Source organism: Mesoplodon mirus (assembly GCF_964341445.2).
Source record: "Mesoplodon mirus genome assembly, chromosome: 10".
NCBI classification, from domain to species: Eukaryota; Metazoa; Chordata; class Mammalia; order Artiodactyla; family Ziphiidae; genus Mesoplodon; species Mesoplodon mirus.
This window is the reverse complement of record NC_138986.1, coordinates 21,330,744-21,347,359: the sequence shown is the minus strand read 5'-3', so window position 1 is coordinate 21,347,359 and position 16,616 is coordinate 21,330,744. Positions and strand designations below refer to the sequence as shown.

The 16,616-nt window shown below is 46.6% G+C and overlaps 1 protein-coding gene across 3 annotated transcripts in view; it reads left to right on the top strand.

The window, feature by feature from the left end:
• Nucleotides 1-388: 388 nt before the first annotated feature.
• Nucleotides 389-16,616, top strand: part of PHACTR2 (phosphatase and actin regulator 2) — a gene marked incomplete at both ends in the record, with an annotated part of 271,583 nt that continues 255,355 nt past the window's right edge. For all 3 annotated transcript variants that reach the window (XM_082634241.1, XM_082634244.1, XM_082634242.1), the window contains one exon: nt 389-602. In XM_082634241.1, coding sequence (XP_082490367.1) covers nt 389-602 — 214 coding nt within the window. The remainder of the gene's footprint in view (nt 603-16,616) is intronic.

Sequence of the window (16,616 nt, the reverse complement as noted above, 5' to 3'; positions counted from 1 at the left end):
TGACCTTGCATCCCAGCTCCTGAAGCCCCAAGCTCCATTAATCTGAGGCCTGCTACCTGGGTTACGACCAGAGGGGACCCTATGGCTGCCATCCTTCAAAGGGCCGTGCCCAGGCCCTGGGGGGTGGAGCAGCGGGCAGGTTCGCGGGCGCAGAGGGCGGCCCAGCTCCGAGCCCTGCGGCTTTCGCCGGCGGGAGCGAGAGCCGGCTGTAGGCGGCTCCTTCCTGTGCAAACTTTTCTGTCCTCTTCCTCCTCCCGCCCTCCCCACCAGCTTCTCGGCGCCCGGCGTCCAGCCTCCCCGCCCTTGTCGCTGCCTCGGGGTAGCCGCGCGCCGGGCAGCGCGGTCCTCGGCGCCGGCCCCACCCCGCGCTCCGGGCCGCAAGGAGCCGATGGCCGAGGCGGGCAGGAGCCCCGCGGAGCCCCCGGGAGAGCCGGCCGGGCAGGCGGCGGCCCAGGTCCCCGAGCCCGAGGCGCCCGCCCGGCCGCCAACGCCTGCCCTGCGCCGGCTGCCCGGAGACCCGAGTCCCCGCGGCCGCTCGCAGAGCGACCTGTCGTCGTGCTCGAGTCGGGGCCGCCCGCTCCAGGTCCACATCTCCGGCTCAGGTAAGGGCAGCTCGGGCGCTGGGGGCCGGGGGTAGGGCCGGCGCGGGCAGGTGGCTGCGATGGGGACCCGGCCAGCCCGGGGCGTCAGCGGGCAATGGCCCAGCCGGCTGGCGGCGGGAGTGGAGGAGGGGCTGGGGAGGGGTGGGGGTCGGGGCTGGGAGAAGCTGAACTCCCCCACCCCGCTGCCGCTATCCTCCTTGGTGGCCGGCGGCTCGGAACCCTCGGCGGGAGATGCTCCGCCCCGGCTGGGGCTCCGGGTGGGCGCGCGTTTCTCCCGGGCGAGACGCACCCGCCGGGATGCGGAGCGCTCCCACGCGGCCGTGCGGCTCTGCGGCGCCGGGGAGCCCCGGCTGCTCTGGTTTTTAGGCTTGTGCATCGGGAAGAGGAGCCTTCCCTCGGTCTTCAGCGCGACTTTGGTCCCTCGGAAGCGTGCGGTCCTCTCACGGTGGGGGTGGGGGGTTGGGCCAGTGCGCGTCTTGAACACCCTCCCAACTGCTCCTGCTTCTGAAACAAAGCCTTCCTTGGGGGTTTGCTGGTCCGAGGACCCGGAGTATGAGTTTTTCCTCCCTGTAAAACCCCACGCAGGTGGTGGTGAGAGTTTGGCCGTGATCCTTCACGGTTTGACCAAGCCTGAAGCCAGCCCCTCTGCGGTGGCACCTGCCCGCGGGTTTCCCTCTGCCCGGTGTGCACCCCCGGCTCCGGCGACTGCTCGGGGCCGGTGCTGCCAGCGCGGAGCTGTGTAAGGGGGGTGGGGGCAAATCGCTTAACCTTGTCTCTCACATCTCGGTGTTTAAAGTGGGAAGGAGAGTGTGGAACTACCACATGGGGAGGTTATGAGGGGATTAAATAATTAATGATTTTAAAATGCTTTTCAACAAAGCATTCTCCTAAGAACTGTAGAACCGTTTTTAAAAGTCCACCAGGCTTGTTAAGTTTCAGCAGATTGTTTTCTGATTTGCAATCTCCGGAGGATGCGTGAGAGTTGGGAAGCTGGGACTAAAGCTAACATCAAATCTACCAGTAGCAGCGACAGGCCCTTGTAATGGTGCAGAGCTTACGCCCTACCCTCCACCACTACTCCCTCAGGCTCTGTGCTCGGGGGCCAGGCCTTGAAGCGCCCAGGCGACCTCACTCCGATCTGAAGGCTAGTTTCCCCTTCAAAAAAAGGCACATTTCCATACCTCTGACTCCACTCCACAGGCAAGCCAGCTCAGTTTTCCATCAAAGCCCTCTTTCTTATTCCTTTTTTTCCTTAAATTTTTAAAAAGATTTATTTATTATTTATTTATTTTAGGCTGCGTCGGGTCTTAGTTGTGAGCGCCGGCTCTTCCTTGTGGTGCTCGGGCTTCTCTAGCTGTGGTGTGCGGGTTTTTTTCTCTCTCTAGTTGTGGCATGCGAGCTTAGTTGCCCTGCGGCCTGTGGCACCTTAGTTCCCTGACCAGGGATGAACCTGCGTCCGCTGCGTTGTAAGGCGGTGTAAGGCGGATTCTTTACCACTGGACCACCAGGGAAGTCCCCTCTTACTTTTGTAATATCGCTTTTGCTGCACAATGTGTATATGTAGAAAACATCAAACGTATTGTTGATCTGACTTCGCAGATCACTTTGGTTAAAGCTGGTTGGAATTGTTAAATACAGGTAGTGGGATGTAGGTTATGGGATGTTTGTGAAGAATCTTCTGTCAGATTGATATTGTGGAAAGTATTGAGTTGAATGTATTTTTCCTCCTGGTTTTTATGTCTTGGCCAGACTGAACTTGACCCCTGGATAATCTTGATTGATTTTTTTTTTTTTTTAACAAAGATTAACCATTCAGGTGACTCTAAAGAGGCAACTGCAAATGTGTCCAGTTGGTGACGGTAGACAGAATAAGCATAGCGTGTATCACCATTTTTCATTTTCATAGATGGAAATCAAGGCCTACACGTAGAAAAGGGACAATAAAAACTTTTTAAATGTGTATGTGCAAAGTGCCCCTCATGTGAATTGTAAACTTCAATTTATAAAATTATTTTACCTCCAAGAGCTCTATGCCTTCTGTGTACTTTTAAAGGATATTAGGAAGTGACAACTTTCAGCTGAGTTGTCCCCTGCACCCCACGATGCTGACCCATGTGTGAAAGAGTGAACTTCTACGTGAGTGTATTTTATCTTCAGAACTGAGCCTTGGATTTCTTTAAGAGCAGGCTAAATACGATGAGGAGCTCCTTGCATTTCTTAGGAGTCAGAGAGAAAACGAATGAGTTGGTCCCTCACTGACACACACACAGTATTTCCCTAGAATCCTGCAGCCTCTGCAGCCAGGCTGGATGGATGGAGAATCAGCCAGATGACTGGGCTGATAACAGAATTGTCTTAGAGACACAATAGGAAGGTTACAACCTCTTGTGAAAACATTCCTTGACCATAGGGTAGCCCAGTTTCTAGGCCCTCCCCAGAAGTTCTGGGCACACAAGTGGGCAGTATCCAAAGCGAGATCATATGTGGCCTGGCCAGAGCCAGCCCCAGACCAGCAGCCGTGGCGTCATATCAGAATCTTGGACCCTACCCCAGACCTACTTAATCCCAGTCTGCATTTCACAAGATCCCCAGGTTGTTATAGGAACATTAACGTTTGAGAAGCATTACTCTCTGCCACTGGTTTGCAAAGTTGGTTACACATAGGAGTCCCTTGGCGAGTTAAAAAAAAAAAACCCACCACCACCAAAACCACAGCAAAACAATTCATGGCTAGGTCCCAGCCCCAGAGATAATGATTTAATTGGCATCAGGTGATTCTAATGTGAGGCAAGGTTTGGGAACCACCGTGCTATGGCCTGTATATCAGCATGACTTGCTGCCATATGTATTTTGATATTGTGACCAGGGTTGGCCTGGGCAAGTGTAAGGCTGAAGACTTTGGTTTGGTACCTTCTCACATCCTTACTGGTATTCTCCTCTGCTGCTTCCACCTCCCAAGTGGCTTTTCTCACTCCCTTTTTTGATTTCAGCTAGTTGCCAGTAAGTCCTTCCCAAGGGTTAATTTCTAATAATGAGTTAATTACCTGGTGGGAGTCTTTGAGAGAGTTCTGAGGGGGGAGGGAACTTTGCAGTGGTGTGTGGCTGGGAGCGGGCAGAGGAGGAGAGAGAGGAGAAGACTGCAAAGTGTTCACCAAGGGTTGTCAGAGAAGAGCCTCACTGCAGAGCAAACGGTCGTCCCCATCTGTCACCCCACATCCCAGCACCTTCTGGCCTTCTGTTCGTAAAAGAATAATAAAAACTATGAAACTCGAAGTTTTTGCCTATTATGCCAATAAGAGACAATCCAATACAAAAAAATATTTTTAAAAGACCAGCTCTGTACTTGCACTGTATTGATGCTGTGGAGATATCACAAGAGAATCCACTTTCTGTTTGTACTTTATTACTGGATTTTTGTCAAGAAAAGCATCTCAGGCTTCAATGGCTTTTATTTAACTTGTGATTTGAATAGTTAATTTTTCACATGATAAAAATGCATGTACTTGGTCAGCAAAATCTCTAGTTTTAAATTTTTAAATCCATACAAAATGTGAAGAAAGCCATATATTTTCAGATAAGTACATTTTAAAAATATAACTGAAGTAAAATTGGAATTGATACATCAGCCCTGTTATTGAGCTTAGAAAAACATTGCCTTATGGTTTTGAATTCACTGTTCTGGAATTCAACAGAAGTTCTGGATTTTTAAAATCTAGTATTTCTTTGTAAATAAAGTGGTATTTTATCCATTAAAAAAAAATCCCAAAGCAAGGTTTTCATGATATATGGACAGGTGTTCTCTTAATTTTCAGGTCAATCTTCTTCTGCATTGAGAACTTAAATATATTCAGCGGGTTCTGATGGTCTTTTCTGATAAGCCCAATGTTTAGTAAGTAAAGAGCCTTAGGACACAGTTCAGGACTTACTCCTATTGTAAGCTTTCATCAAGTACTGACTGTGGACCTACTGTGTACCAGGCGCTGTGCTGGACCCATCGGCTGTAGGAGTACCAAGAGGCGTTTGCTGTCTTCAAGCTATGACTCTTAGTCTTGCACGTAGGGCTGCACAGAACAGAAAACATTTGAGCCACCTTAAAAAGGGAGGTATGAGCAGATGGGCCATTTCGTCAGCTTGGTGTCCAGACACAGTCTCATCTCTTCTGGTACCCTGATTCATCCCTCCGGCATCCCTTTGCCCTAGTATACGTAGGTGTGTAGGTAATGGCAAATCCAGTATCTTTGTCTTGAGTCTTTCATCGCTGGTGTGTTCAGTGCCTAGTGGAGTGAGAATCTAGTCAACCGAGATGTTCTGTCCATCCATACCTGCTACTACCTGGCCACTGCCGCGAGGTGCTGCTGTCCATGACAGGTTCTGCGGTTGATGGTCACCTGTCCCATTGGGGGAAGTCCTTGTTGCCCACACCTTGCCGGTGCTCCCAGAGTGCCTCCCACTGCCCTCTATGGTTCTAACTACTCCAGTTGGTGTTTGCATGCTCAGCCTTTGTTATCCAAAGCATAATGACATGCCATGCCAGGGTAGGGAGGTCCCAAGGGAACTCTTGGGCACCGATCACAGCGGGGCTGGAGCAGCCCTAGGCAGGAGCAATGGATGCTGGCTTGCTTTCCATTCACATAACTCAGGGTGGTTTTTGTTTTTTTTTTTAACCAAAAAAAGACCATTTGGCTCTGGGTGTACTTTCTGTCTCTGCCTTCTCACAGGAGAGTAAAACCATCCTGCTAGGAAAGGCAGGGCAGCCTGGGCAGAGCAGACAAGGGGGGCTCCAATGCAACCTGTGCCCTGCCCTGGCCAAGCTATACAGTCTGGGGTGGACCTGCATGCCCCCACCTCCTGCAAGAAGGGAAGCTTTTTCTTTGTGCAAAGGCTGTGGGCTTCCCATCCAGCTAGGAGCTGCCCACTGGTCAGGCTTCATCCCAGAAGGGGTGCCTTTATCTAATGCTCACAAAGTCACCATATAAGCCAAGATGATCCTGTACACGAGGTTAAGACATTTAAAAACTCAACATCACCTGTTACCCTGCAGCAGCGGCTGAAACACTAAAAATCATCTTCACCTGTTAGGTAAGGCCATGCCTGTTAAGTCAGGTTGCACTTGACCTGGATCTGACACCAGAGAGCTGTCAGGAACGGAGGCGGCCCTATGGACCAGTTCCTCTTTCTCTTCCAGCGCTTCCTCAGGGATGGCACGGCCTCCCCGACTCTCAGCTTCTCTTTGCTTCTCTGCTTCCTAATCTGAACAGATTCTCCTGGTGAGAATCTGTTTTGTGGGTGCTTCCTCATCCATCTACTTACACAAACCCTACCTCATAGCTCCTACCTCCCCGCCACAGCTTACCTTCACTTCCTCTTGGCTCTTGTCCATATTTTACCTGGGCAACTTTCTTCGTGTTTTTCAGTTCAAGTTCCCTAGAAAAGATCCATTGTTTAAAGCCATAGGTCATAGGTCACACAGAGGTCACAGAGACATTGTCTGTCTTGATCTGATACCCACCCAAACTCAAGCCAGTTGTGGCCTGGAGGGTGAAGTCTTCACTTAGTGCCAGTAAGGTCACTTAGGAAGAAGTGAGCTGGGGCAGTTTCATTCATTCATTCAACTAATATTTATCGAGGGAGGCCTGCTATGTGCCAGTCACTGCTAGGCTCTGGGTGTACAGAGATGAGCAGATATGGTTCTGCAATTTGGGGAGTAAGAATGAAAGCAGAAAGGATATGGCTGGCTAGAGACAGAAGCATGTGTAGTGGTCTAAGCCATTGTCATTTGCCATGTTTATGCTCAAAAAATGACTGGTGATGGTGGTAATGACTCTTGTTCTTGTTTTCAGAGGATGCCTGAAAAGCAAATTATACCTAAACTGGGGAGGCTCTAGTTGGCATCAGTAGTTCAGTAGTAGCTCTGAGACTGCTGGCAAAGCTGTGGATTTGTTTTGAGCTCCAGCCACAGCAGGTGGTACATTAGGTGAGGGAGCATATCTTGATTTTTTTCTTCATTCATTCAGTCAACAAACAGCTAGTGGGTTAAACACAGAGGCTGTAAAGACATCCCTAAAGGAACAGTGGGGGGAAGACAGGCAAATAAACCAATGACGGCAGTGCCACCAAGTCTGAGCTATGACTTGTGCCCAGTCCCGGGCCTGGGGGAGAACCTAGAAGGCTCAGCTATAGGAAATGGCTTGGGGGAGGGTAATCAGGAAGGGCTTCCTGGAGGAGGTGAAACCTATACTATCTCCAGGCAAGAGGAGGAACAGGAAGATGGAGGAGGAGTGTTTGGGGAGAGGAAAGAGAACAGAAAAAACACCAAGGCCCGAAACAACCCGGCATCATCAGAAAACACTCAGCAGTAGGGTCCTGGGGGAGAGAAGGGAGGTTAGGGTGCTGGGCCAAGGCCAGAGAATGAGAACTTCCTGTGTCTGAATGCTTCCCGGGAGACACAATTTAGGTGACATTTGTAAGGCATTTGCAAGCTTGATAGGGAGCGTGTTCGGAGTGTATTCTGACATGGACACTGAGGGACAATGGTGGGGAGAACACAGCCAGCTGAGATTTGAGACACAGAATCACGGTTATTATCAGTGTGATCCTGGTCAGCTTACTCCCCGTCCTTCCGCTTGGCTTCCTTATATCTGACCTGGAAATGATTAGTAACGGTAACGCCTAGCTCATAGGGTTCATGTGAGGCTGAAACTGTGAAAGTGCTTTTGGACTTTAAAGTGCCATGTAAATGGTGGCACCTTGGGCACCCATCTATTACAGGACTTACTATGGTGTAGTAAACTGTGCATCCTTCCTCGTGCTGTAACAGCACTGAAAACAGAAACTATGTTTAATTGATTTTTGCATTCTCAGTGCCAGATACAGGGCCTGGTATATAGTAGGTGCTTACTAAATGTTTATGGACTTAATGCATGAATTCCCTAAAAGTCAGTTCTTTTGACATGAAGTCATAAATCAAAAAACTAGGCTTGGGCTTCCCTGGTGGCACAGTGGTTGAGAGTCTGTCTGCCGATGCAGGGGACGCGGGTTCGTGCCCTGGTCCGGGAGGATCCCGCGTGCTGCGGAGCGGCTGGGCCCGTGAGCCATGGCCGCTGAGCCTGTGCGTCCGGAGCCTGTGCTCCGCAACGGGAGAGGCCACAACAGTGAGAGGCCCGCGTACCGCAGAAAAAACAAAACAAAACAAAACAACTAGGCGAAGTGATAAACAATATAAACGGAAAGTTGGATAGAAGCTATGATTTCCAAATGTTTAAAACACACACACACACACCCCAAAATTAACTAGAGTGTTTTTGAAGAGCTATTGATGAAATCCTGAGCACTTCCTTGGGAGTACTGTGCGAACCTTGCTTCACAGTATCTTCATAAAAGTAGTTTGTGAAAGCGAGGTCGTGAATGTCAGTCCAGCCTTGGGCTGGTGTCGGGGATTCTGCAGCCTCCTTGCAGGGCAGTGCTGGGTGTTGGATGCAAGAGCGCAGGCAAGAGAGCTTAGAAGGAAGTGAACTTTAACGTGAATCCAGTCCTGCATATTTATACACGCTATCACATTTCATCTATCTAGCAACCCTGTGACATAGCTAAGTATCAGCTCCGCTTTTTAGATAAGGAACCTGGCTTCAGAAAAATGGAATAACCCAACCAGTCCCACAGGTAGCAGGGAAGTAGTAGAACAGACACTCACATCTTTATGACTTCAAAGCTCACGCTCTTTTCCTTACCTAATAGAACCTTAGTGCACAGCCATCGCCACTCAGGGAAAGCGACTCGTATGTACCCCACCACCAGGGAGGAAATCCAGTTATGTTTTACTCTACAAATACTATTCTGAGATCATCAGAATAAACATGTTTCCATCAAAAGGTCATTTTCAGGCCCCAGCCAGTTGTCTGTCTATTTTAAGGTCTATCCAACACTTCAGATTTCTAGTATAAACAACAAATTTGGATTAACTGTAACGGGATTCTGGGATCCTGTATTTTCAGGCAAGCATGCTTCAGTGATCATCACTGAGGTGCGTCCTTTTAACCTAAAACGACTCAATCTTGGAGTCATGTGTGTAATTCATGCCCAGGAACCATATCTTGTCTCAGAGTACAAGTGTAGTTTCAGTTACAGTGAAGCTCAGGAAGAAAGCCCTGAAGCAGCTTTAGTGTTTTTAAAACACCTACTGGCTGAGTCATTATCTTTGATCATAGTAGCTGAAATTTGCACGGAGAAGTGGGTTGCAAGGCTTGCTTTAGAAAGGTTTCTGAGATCTAGCTCACTGCGTGACCTATTGGCTAAAACTTGACATTTATATACCTTACTTAGCAGTTTCTCGATGCCTCTATGAAGGCTTGAGGAAAAGTAGCTATTGCTTACCCCTCATAACAGGAAGAAACTTGTGACTTAAAAGTGCATTATCTATCCCCAGAGCTCAGGGCTGTGACTAGGGTGGGAATATCATCGGTGTGATGCTTCAATTCTGGATCAGCAGCTCACATATTTTAAGCATGTGACGTATAATTTATGGCCCTGATTCAGGTCATCAGGTTGGTCTGTAATCTTTTGCCTTCATGTATATTTTAACCTACCTGAATGACGTCTTCTTTATGGGTCTCATTTCTATTAGATAATAATTGAGTAACCTAAACATCAATAACAAACATTTGTCAAATCCTTCTTCTCCAACCTACTGGGCTTTATAAATCTTTGATTGCTGCTTCTCTAGATGAAGAGGACAGAAAGATTTGATGATGACAAAGAACATGATTTGTATTTAATAAATGTAATAGAACTTATGTCTTCAAATGAATGGTATCTTTTAGAATTGTCATATACTTATTCCAATTAGGGAAGATATGCTTATTTCAATTAGGATTCTGCCGGGTAAAACAGTGTTTCTAACAAAAGCTTTATGATTAAAATATTCATTCCCTCATTTTATCCACTTTCCCTGGTTATAGCATGACTGTAGCTCTTTCTAAAAATCATGTCTAACTTTCAGAGACATGGATTTACTGTCAGTGGGGAAGATTTGAAGAGACATTCCAGAAATGGCCAGGATAGTGGCCACATTGTGGGAATACATATACTGTCTCCCAGCATGATTATTTTGGTGGGAATAACAATCATTTGGACATCTGAGTCATTCATGTTACTTTATAGTAATACTTCATACCCCCAGAATATATAACCATTCGATTTAGTGTGTGGTAACCAAGCAGGTCAGTTTGGGCCATTAACGTAGTGACTCTGAGGTTAAGAAAGTAAAGGAGACCATGTGACGCTTGTGGGAGGGGCTTCAGGAAGGCAGGAATGAGAAGAGTATTAAGTGATAGCAAGGATTTGCTCAAAATGAACAGTTTTCCTTAGTCAGGAATAGAGACTCCCTTGTTCGAAAGAAGTTTTTGTTTGTGTAAGGATATAAGAGCAGTTCAAAACCAATAAGTAGAGTTGTGTATCATGAGGACCCAGAACCAGGAGCTGATAAATTGCCTGTGGCCAAGGAGGGCACTCTTTCACCATCTCTCCATCACTTTTTTTCCCCTAGGGCTCTATCTATCTATCTATCATCTATCTATCTATCTATCTTCCCATCCATCCATCCTTGCATCCATCCATCCGTGCATCCAGCCATACCAGATTCTCTGCTATTACAAGCACGCATTTCCTCAGAGTTTCCGCATTCACACGTCTTCAGTTAGAGCAAACAGAGACCCCTTGGTGTCCTTGGATCCAATTCCAAATGCCCAGCCCGGGTCAGGTAGCCATTCCCATAAACAGCTATATCCATTGTATGGGACAAGCAAGGCTGCTGGCACGCACTCTTATAGGTGCGGACAGGATAGTTCTTAGATTAGAGATGGTTAGGATGGGAAAACACACCAACGGTATCCATTACCTCAGTGTACCAGGGAACCAGCAAAGTGAGGAATTCCTGGGCTTCTGGGAAGTGAAAGAGCCACTGAAAAAAGCCAAATGCCTATTAAGGTCAGAAAGAAGAAAAAGGGTGGGGTGGAGAGAGGGACAAATAAGGAATATGGGATTAACAGATACAGACTACTGTACATAAACTAGATAAGCAATAAGGATTTACTGTGTAGTACAGGAAATTATACTCAGTATCTTGTAATAACCTACAATGGAATGTAATCTGCAAACAAAAACAAAACCCAAAACGAATCACTATGCTGCACACCTGAAATTAACACAGTATTGTAAATCAACTATACTTCAATTAAAAAATAAATTAACTAAAAAAAGAGTGGGGTAATAAAATTGGATTGAATAAGGAAACAGTTGTCTATGATGAAGCGGATTGTCTACAGCACAGCCGGGTGTTTTGGAGTTATGGGGAAGGAAGCAAGAAAGAGGGATCTTCCTAGGGAACAAGGTAAGAGTAGCAGGATGGTGGAAGTCGTTGGCCGGGGTACAGGGTGGGGACAGCTGTTGGAGGGGTGGGTCACAAGGGCGGATCTTATGGGTTGAGGAGTGTGAAGTACACGGCCGAGATGGTTTGGGTGTGAAGACAGACAATCTTCTCTCTTGGCCAATTGATGGGATACCCCTTGTCTCCCTCCACAGCCACCACACCAGCTGTAGGGTGCGCATAATTGTGGTGCCACCTAGGCCCCTTGTATTTCCATCCAGCCCTCATTGGTCATTTACCAGACATCCTCCACCCCGCATTCCTTTAGGAGCTTTCACAGTGGGTCTCACACAGCAGATCAGGCCTGTGCCTCTTTCCTAATGGAACTCTGAGGCAGTGAGGCTGATTCAAACCCTGGCTCTCTGTGGATTATGTTCTTCCAGAGGGTGACCCTGGCTTCTGGGGCCTGTTTGGGGTGTGGGATGGCATTCCTCTGGCCTGATCTGATAAAACATTTCTTAGCATAGGTTTAGGGTTGGCATTACATCACATGCAATTATCCAGATAAAGATTGGTAGTTTTTCACTGGGATGATGTTTCTTTAGGCAGCTGACAAATTCCCAGTGGGCTGGGATATGAAAAATGCCTGTGGCCTCAGGCAATGGCAAGATAGGAGTGTCTGCCCAGGCCCAGAGATACAGCGGAGGGACCAGCAGTTGCCAGAAAGCTGCAGAAAGAAAAAAGAAAGCCGAAAAACTTACCGTGTGCATCAAAATCTGAGTGTAAATGTCCCCCCATCCCACCGTCCCGCTTTGGGTGGCCTGGCTGCCACTCCTCCCTTCTGTTTCTGCACACACATACTTTAACTGCTGCTCTTTGAGCCCCCTCCCTCCAAGGCGTCCCTTGATGTTCATGTTTGCAGGCCCTCACCTGTGTTAGACTCTTACTGAGGCTGGGGGTGGAGGTGTCTCGATATGATTCAGCTGGTCCCTGTGCCCCAGCAAGGAAGCCCTTAATCCCAGGCTGTGGTTTTCAGCCATCATCACCTTGCCGCTCTGCTCATAGCCAACAAGCAACAAAGGCATACCACAAACGATGAAAAATTAGAGTCCTAGTCAGACCCCCACCCCGGAAGCACTAAGTCCACCATTTTCTTCTAGAAGGGGTGATGCTTCAGTGCATCAGTGGACAACTCACATCAACCTGCTGTAATGGCCTGTTGACCAGAGCTCTCACCTGAGTCCACATCTGATTTAGGTGACAGGGTTACAGTATCCAGTTTCTCAAACGTTACTGTGCTTATGAATCACCTGAGGGTCTCGTTGCAATTCAGGAGGGGTGGAGATTGAGCTTCTGCATTTTCTTATAGGCTTCTAAGTTTTGCTGATGCTGCTGGCCCATGAACCACGCTTTCAGGAGCAAACCTCTGGAGAGCTTCCACTGGGCTTGTCAACTGCTTTAAGGATGGCTTCCTTCTAGCACTAATGTAGCTTACAATTCCGTCTGTGGAAACTTCTATACTGCTTGAAAGTCTACTCTTGCTTTCCTGTTTGGTAAGCCCGACTATGTATTATTTATAAGAGGTGGAAGCTCTGAAAGATTTAGCAAGAGGAGCCTTTAGAACTTCCACCCATGCAGGATATTTTGCTTCAAGAGCACCCATGTAAATTGGGATTTTATCTGTAAAGGCTTTATGCGTCTAGTGTCTAGCGGGTTTTCAGATGATAGGATGAAGAGATGGGGATAGAATCTTTTTTGAGATATAATTTTCATATAACATTGTATTAATTTTAGGTGTACAACATAATGATCGATGTATGTATGTGTTGTGAAATGATTAGCACAAGTTTAGTTGACATCCATCCCTGCCTTCAGTTACAAAAAAATTTATTGTCATGATGAGAACTGTTAAGATCTACTCTGTGAGCAACTTTCAAATACACAGTACAGTACTGTTCGCTATGGTCACCATGCTGTACATTACACCCCAGGACTTATTTACCTTATAATTGGAAGTTCGCACCCTTTGACCCAGAATTTTAAACTTTGACCCAGAATTTTTTTTTTTTAACCTAAGATTAAAACACTTTCATCACTGGAAACTTATGACTCAAATCCATTTTTGAGATGGCATTATTCCAAACATGTAAAGACAAGAGTAAATGATGAATATGCACATTTGAAAAGCTTTACATCCGTGTAAAGCTTTACATTTCTCATTCCTCATTTCTCAGCGTCTGTGATGCCTTTTGTAGAGAAGAGGGAAGAGCTGAAGGGGACTGGAGTTGAGGTTATTGATGCCCAGACCAGGGCTTCTCATGGATGTGAGAAGGAAGGGAGGCCTCAGGAACTTCTGCCCTGATGGGCTGGGCATGGACCTCCTTCCAAGGAGACTGCAGATGCTAAGATGTACCTGAGGATCAGAATGTTGGTGGTCCCTCTGAGAATCACAAGGATGCTGGGAAATATGCAGATTTGAGGATGTAATAAGCAGATATGTTAGTTTAGTCAGCTGTGGTTGATGTTACAATCCTCCCCACAGAAAATACCCTTTAGAAGTGAGAAGTATAACAGTGGGGAGAAGCCACAGCTCTAAATGGAGAACTTTGACTTACTGTGTCAGTCATGTAGCAGTTTATTATTGCCTTGGATAGTGCCAGAATTTTCCTACTTAACCGCTTCATTCAACAAATAATTATTAAAGCAACCACTGTGCAGTAAACTTTAACTTCTCATATGAGTATAGACTGTCTCCGATCTCTTTGAGTGCAGCATTTGAGTATTAGACTTTTGTAATCTCCATACTACCTCACTTATAGTAGTTGCTTATAAAGCATGTGTGGGAAGTGACAGATTATACTTGGGACAGCTTGCAGTCACCTAAAAGTGGTGAGAAGCCACAGCTGAAAAAAAAAATGAGAAGAATAAGGGAGAAAGAGTATAGTGAGGTCGGTTAGCAGCACTCAGATCACCTAAGAGAACCTAAGGAATAAACACTGAAAAGACATCATTGGACATCAGAAAAAAGTTACTGGAATTCATAGCCAAAGCACTTTCATTGAAGTTTGGGGAATGGAGACCCAGAGAGGCACGGGGGGAATTGGGTTGAAGGGTAGTTTCAACACCAGGGCCATAGATGGAAATAAAGGGTGGGAAGTAGAGGAAATAACCGTCAACAACAAAAGTCTTTCTGTGAAGCAGATACTTTTCACACAGTACTTTTCAATAATCGTTCGTTAGCATGGTATTCTGTGCTCAGTCGTATATACGTTTATGAAGGATATTAAGCATGTAGCAGATGGTGCTCTATCAGGATTAAAAACAAATGGAAGATAAGTGTAGGAAGTGTAGGAAGACTGGAATGATCTGTGATAGTCAGGCGCCTGTCACTTGCCAGGTATTTAAGGAGTGAAGTGAGCAATATATTTCATCCAAAAGCTTAAACATGCTGATCCCAGCCTGGAAATGTGCCTGTAGGACTAAAACCCACGCACGTTTGTCCGTCCATCAGTGATGTTCAGCAGATATTTACTGAGTCTCTACTATGTGCCAGTAAGAAAGCAAAATCCAGCCCTTGGAGCCTATATTACAGTGGGGAATGTTCAACATAAACAAAGCCTGATGCTAGTGAAAGTGGGAAGGACAGATTGTGAGCAGTAACATTCTAAGGAACAGGGAAAAGAGACCAGGATGGACTGAACTTGACTTCAGTTTGTACAGAGGTGACTGGGTGTTTTAAAGGGAGAAGGAGGTGGAATTCCCTGGCGGTCCAGTGATTAGGACTGCATGCTTCCACTGCAGGGGAAACAGGTTCGATCCCTGGTTAGGGAACCAAGATCCCACAAACCGTGCAGCGCAGCCAAAATATGTGTGTGTGTGTGTGTGTGTGTGTGTGTGTGTGTGTGTGTGTGTTATATAAAAACTTTTAAAAATGGAAGAAGGAGGGAGTAGTGAGGGGAGTGGGCAGGGACTCAGTAGGGTCAGGAAGTTGAAAAATTACAAAAAGTGTGAAAAAGGGGCGTTGGTCCATGTGAAACTAGTTTGGGCTTGTTCGCTGGTGCTCATTCCTTATCACTTATGGAAGTTAGGCTCCTACCCTCCCACAGAGGCTGGGAGCCAGGGGCCCCTATCTTCAGATTGGTTGGAACAAATAGTAAATTCTTTGGCAGCCTTGAGTTTTCTCAGGCAGGCACTTTAAGGGGGACTGGGGTCATCCTAGGGAAGCAGCCTTGAGCTATAAGAAACAACATTAGCATTTGTTCAAATATTTACAGGCTAAGATTGAGGCCTAGTTAAGAAGAGGGCTCAGAGGAGCCTGGCTAAAGTTTGGCCATGGAGAGAATCTTTGTCATTGGAGAGAGACAGTAAACAAAATAAACAAACTACAATTAAAAAATAAGAGATGGTGATAATAAAGTGTGGGAGAGACAGGGAATCTTGGGGTGGAGGTACGGAGATTGCAACCTTAGATGTGGTAGTCAATGCGGGCCTCACTAAAAGGCACCACTGGAGGAAAACTCTGAGAGAAGTGATGGTGAGAGACTTGGGGAAACCTGAGGGAAAAGCCTTCCGGGCAGAGGGAAGACAAGGGCGAAGGCTCAGAGGCAGGGATTTTTCCTGTGCCTGAGAAACAGAAAAGAGGCCCAAAGGGTAAAGTGTGTTGACAAGAACAGTAGGAGGCCATGGGCCTCTGTAGACTGTTGTATACGGATGTCGATTTTTCTGAGTGAGATGGGAAGTCAGTGGAGGGCTTGGGCCGAGGGGTGCCGTGTTCTCTGATGAAGCAAATGTGGAAAGTGAACTCGGGGAGACAACTGCTTCATACCAATCGCCGCTGAAGAGTGAGGCCACGGGTCTGACAGGGCTGCGATGTCTCCTCTTCTTTCCCACTCCCCTTAGTTACTGGGCAGTAATTAGCAAATTAGCGGGGCACTTTAAATGTCCTGTGAAAGTAGCCGAACTAATCAATGACCTTCACACCTCCTCATCTGACCCCAGCAATTCATGCTGAGATTAAAGAACAACGTTTTCCACTTTACCAGCCTCAGCAAAATCAATCTATATTTTTTCCATCATTAAAATACACAATACATTCTTGATACCGATAAGTATGAAAGAAGAAGTGTAATTCCTCTCCCATCCCCCCAACCTCACCTGTCTTCAGCTGGTGTCCTTTTAGACTACTTCTATGGAAATACACATGAATATATAGGAATCATTTTTTTCTTCACACATTTGGAATTATGCGATGCATAATCTGTGCAAACTGCACTTTTTAGTCAAAAGTTTCTTGGACGTGCTTTCATGTCAATATACACAATTTTATCTCACTCATTTTAAAGTTTGCAGAAAATTTCACAGTCTAGCTGTATCATATTTTGTATAAGCACTTCCCTATTGATAAACATTGCATTTTCCCCTGCATTTTTGATTTTACAAACAACGTTCAGTGAACCTTGGACGTGTATATCTTTCTGAATATGTGGGTGTATTTCCATGAGAAGATGCCCAAGTCAAAGGTAATCAGGGGGGAAGCAGAGGGTGGAATGAATTGGGAGATTAGGTTTGACATAAATACACTACCGTTTGTAAAACAGATAGCTAGTGGGGACCTGCGGTATAGCACAGGGAGCTCAGCTTGGTGTTCTGTGATG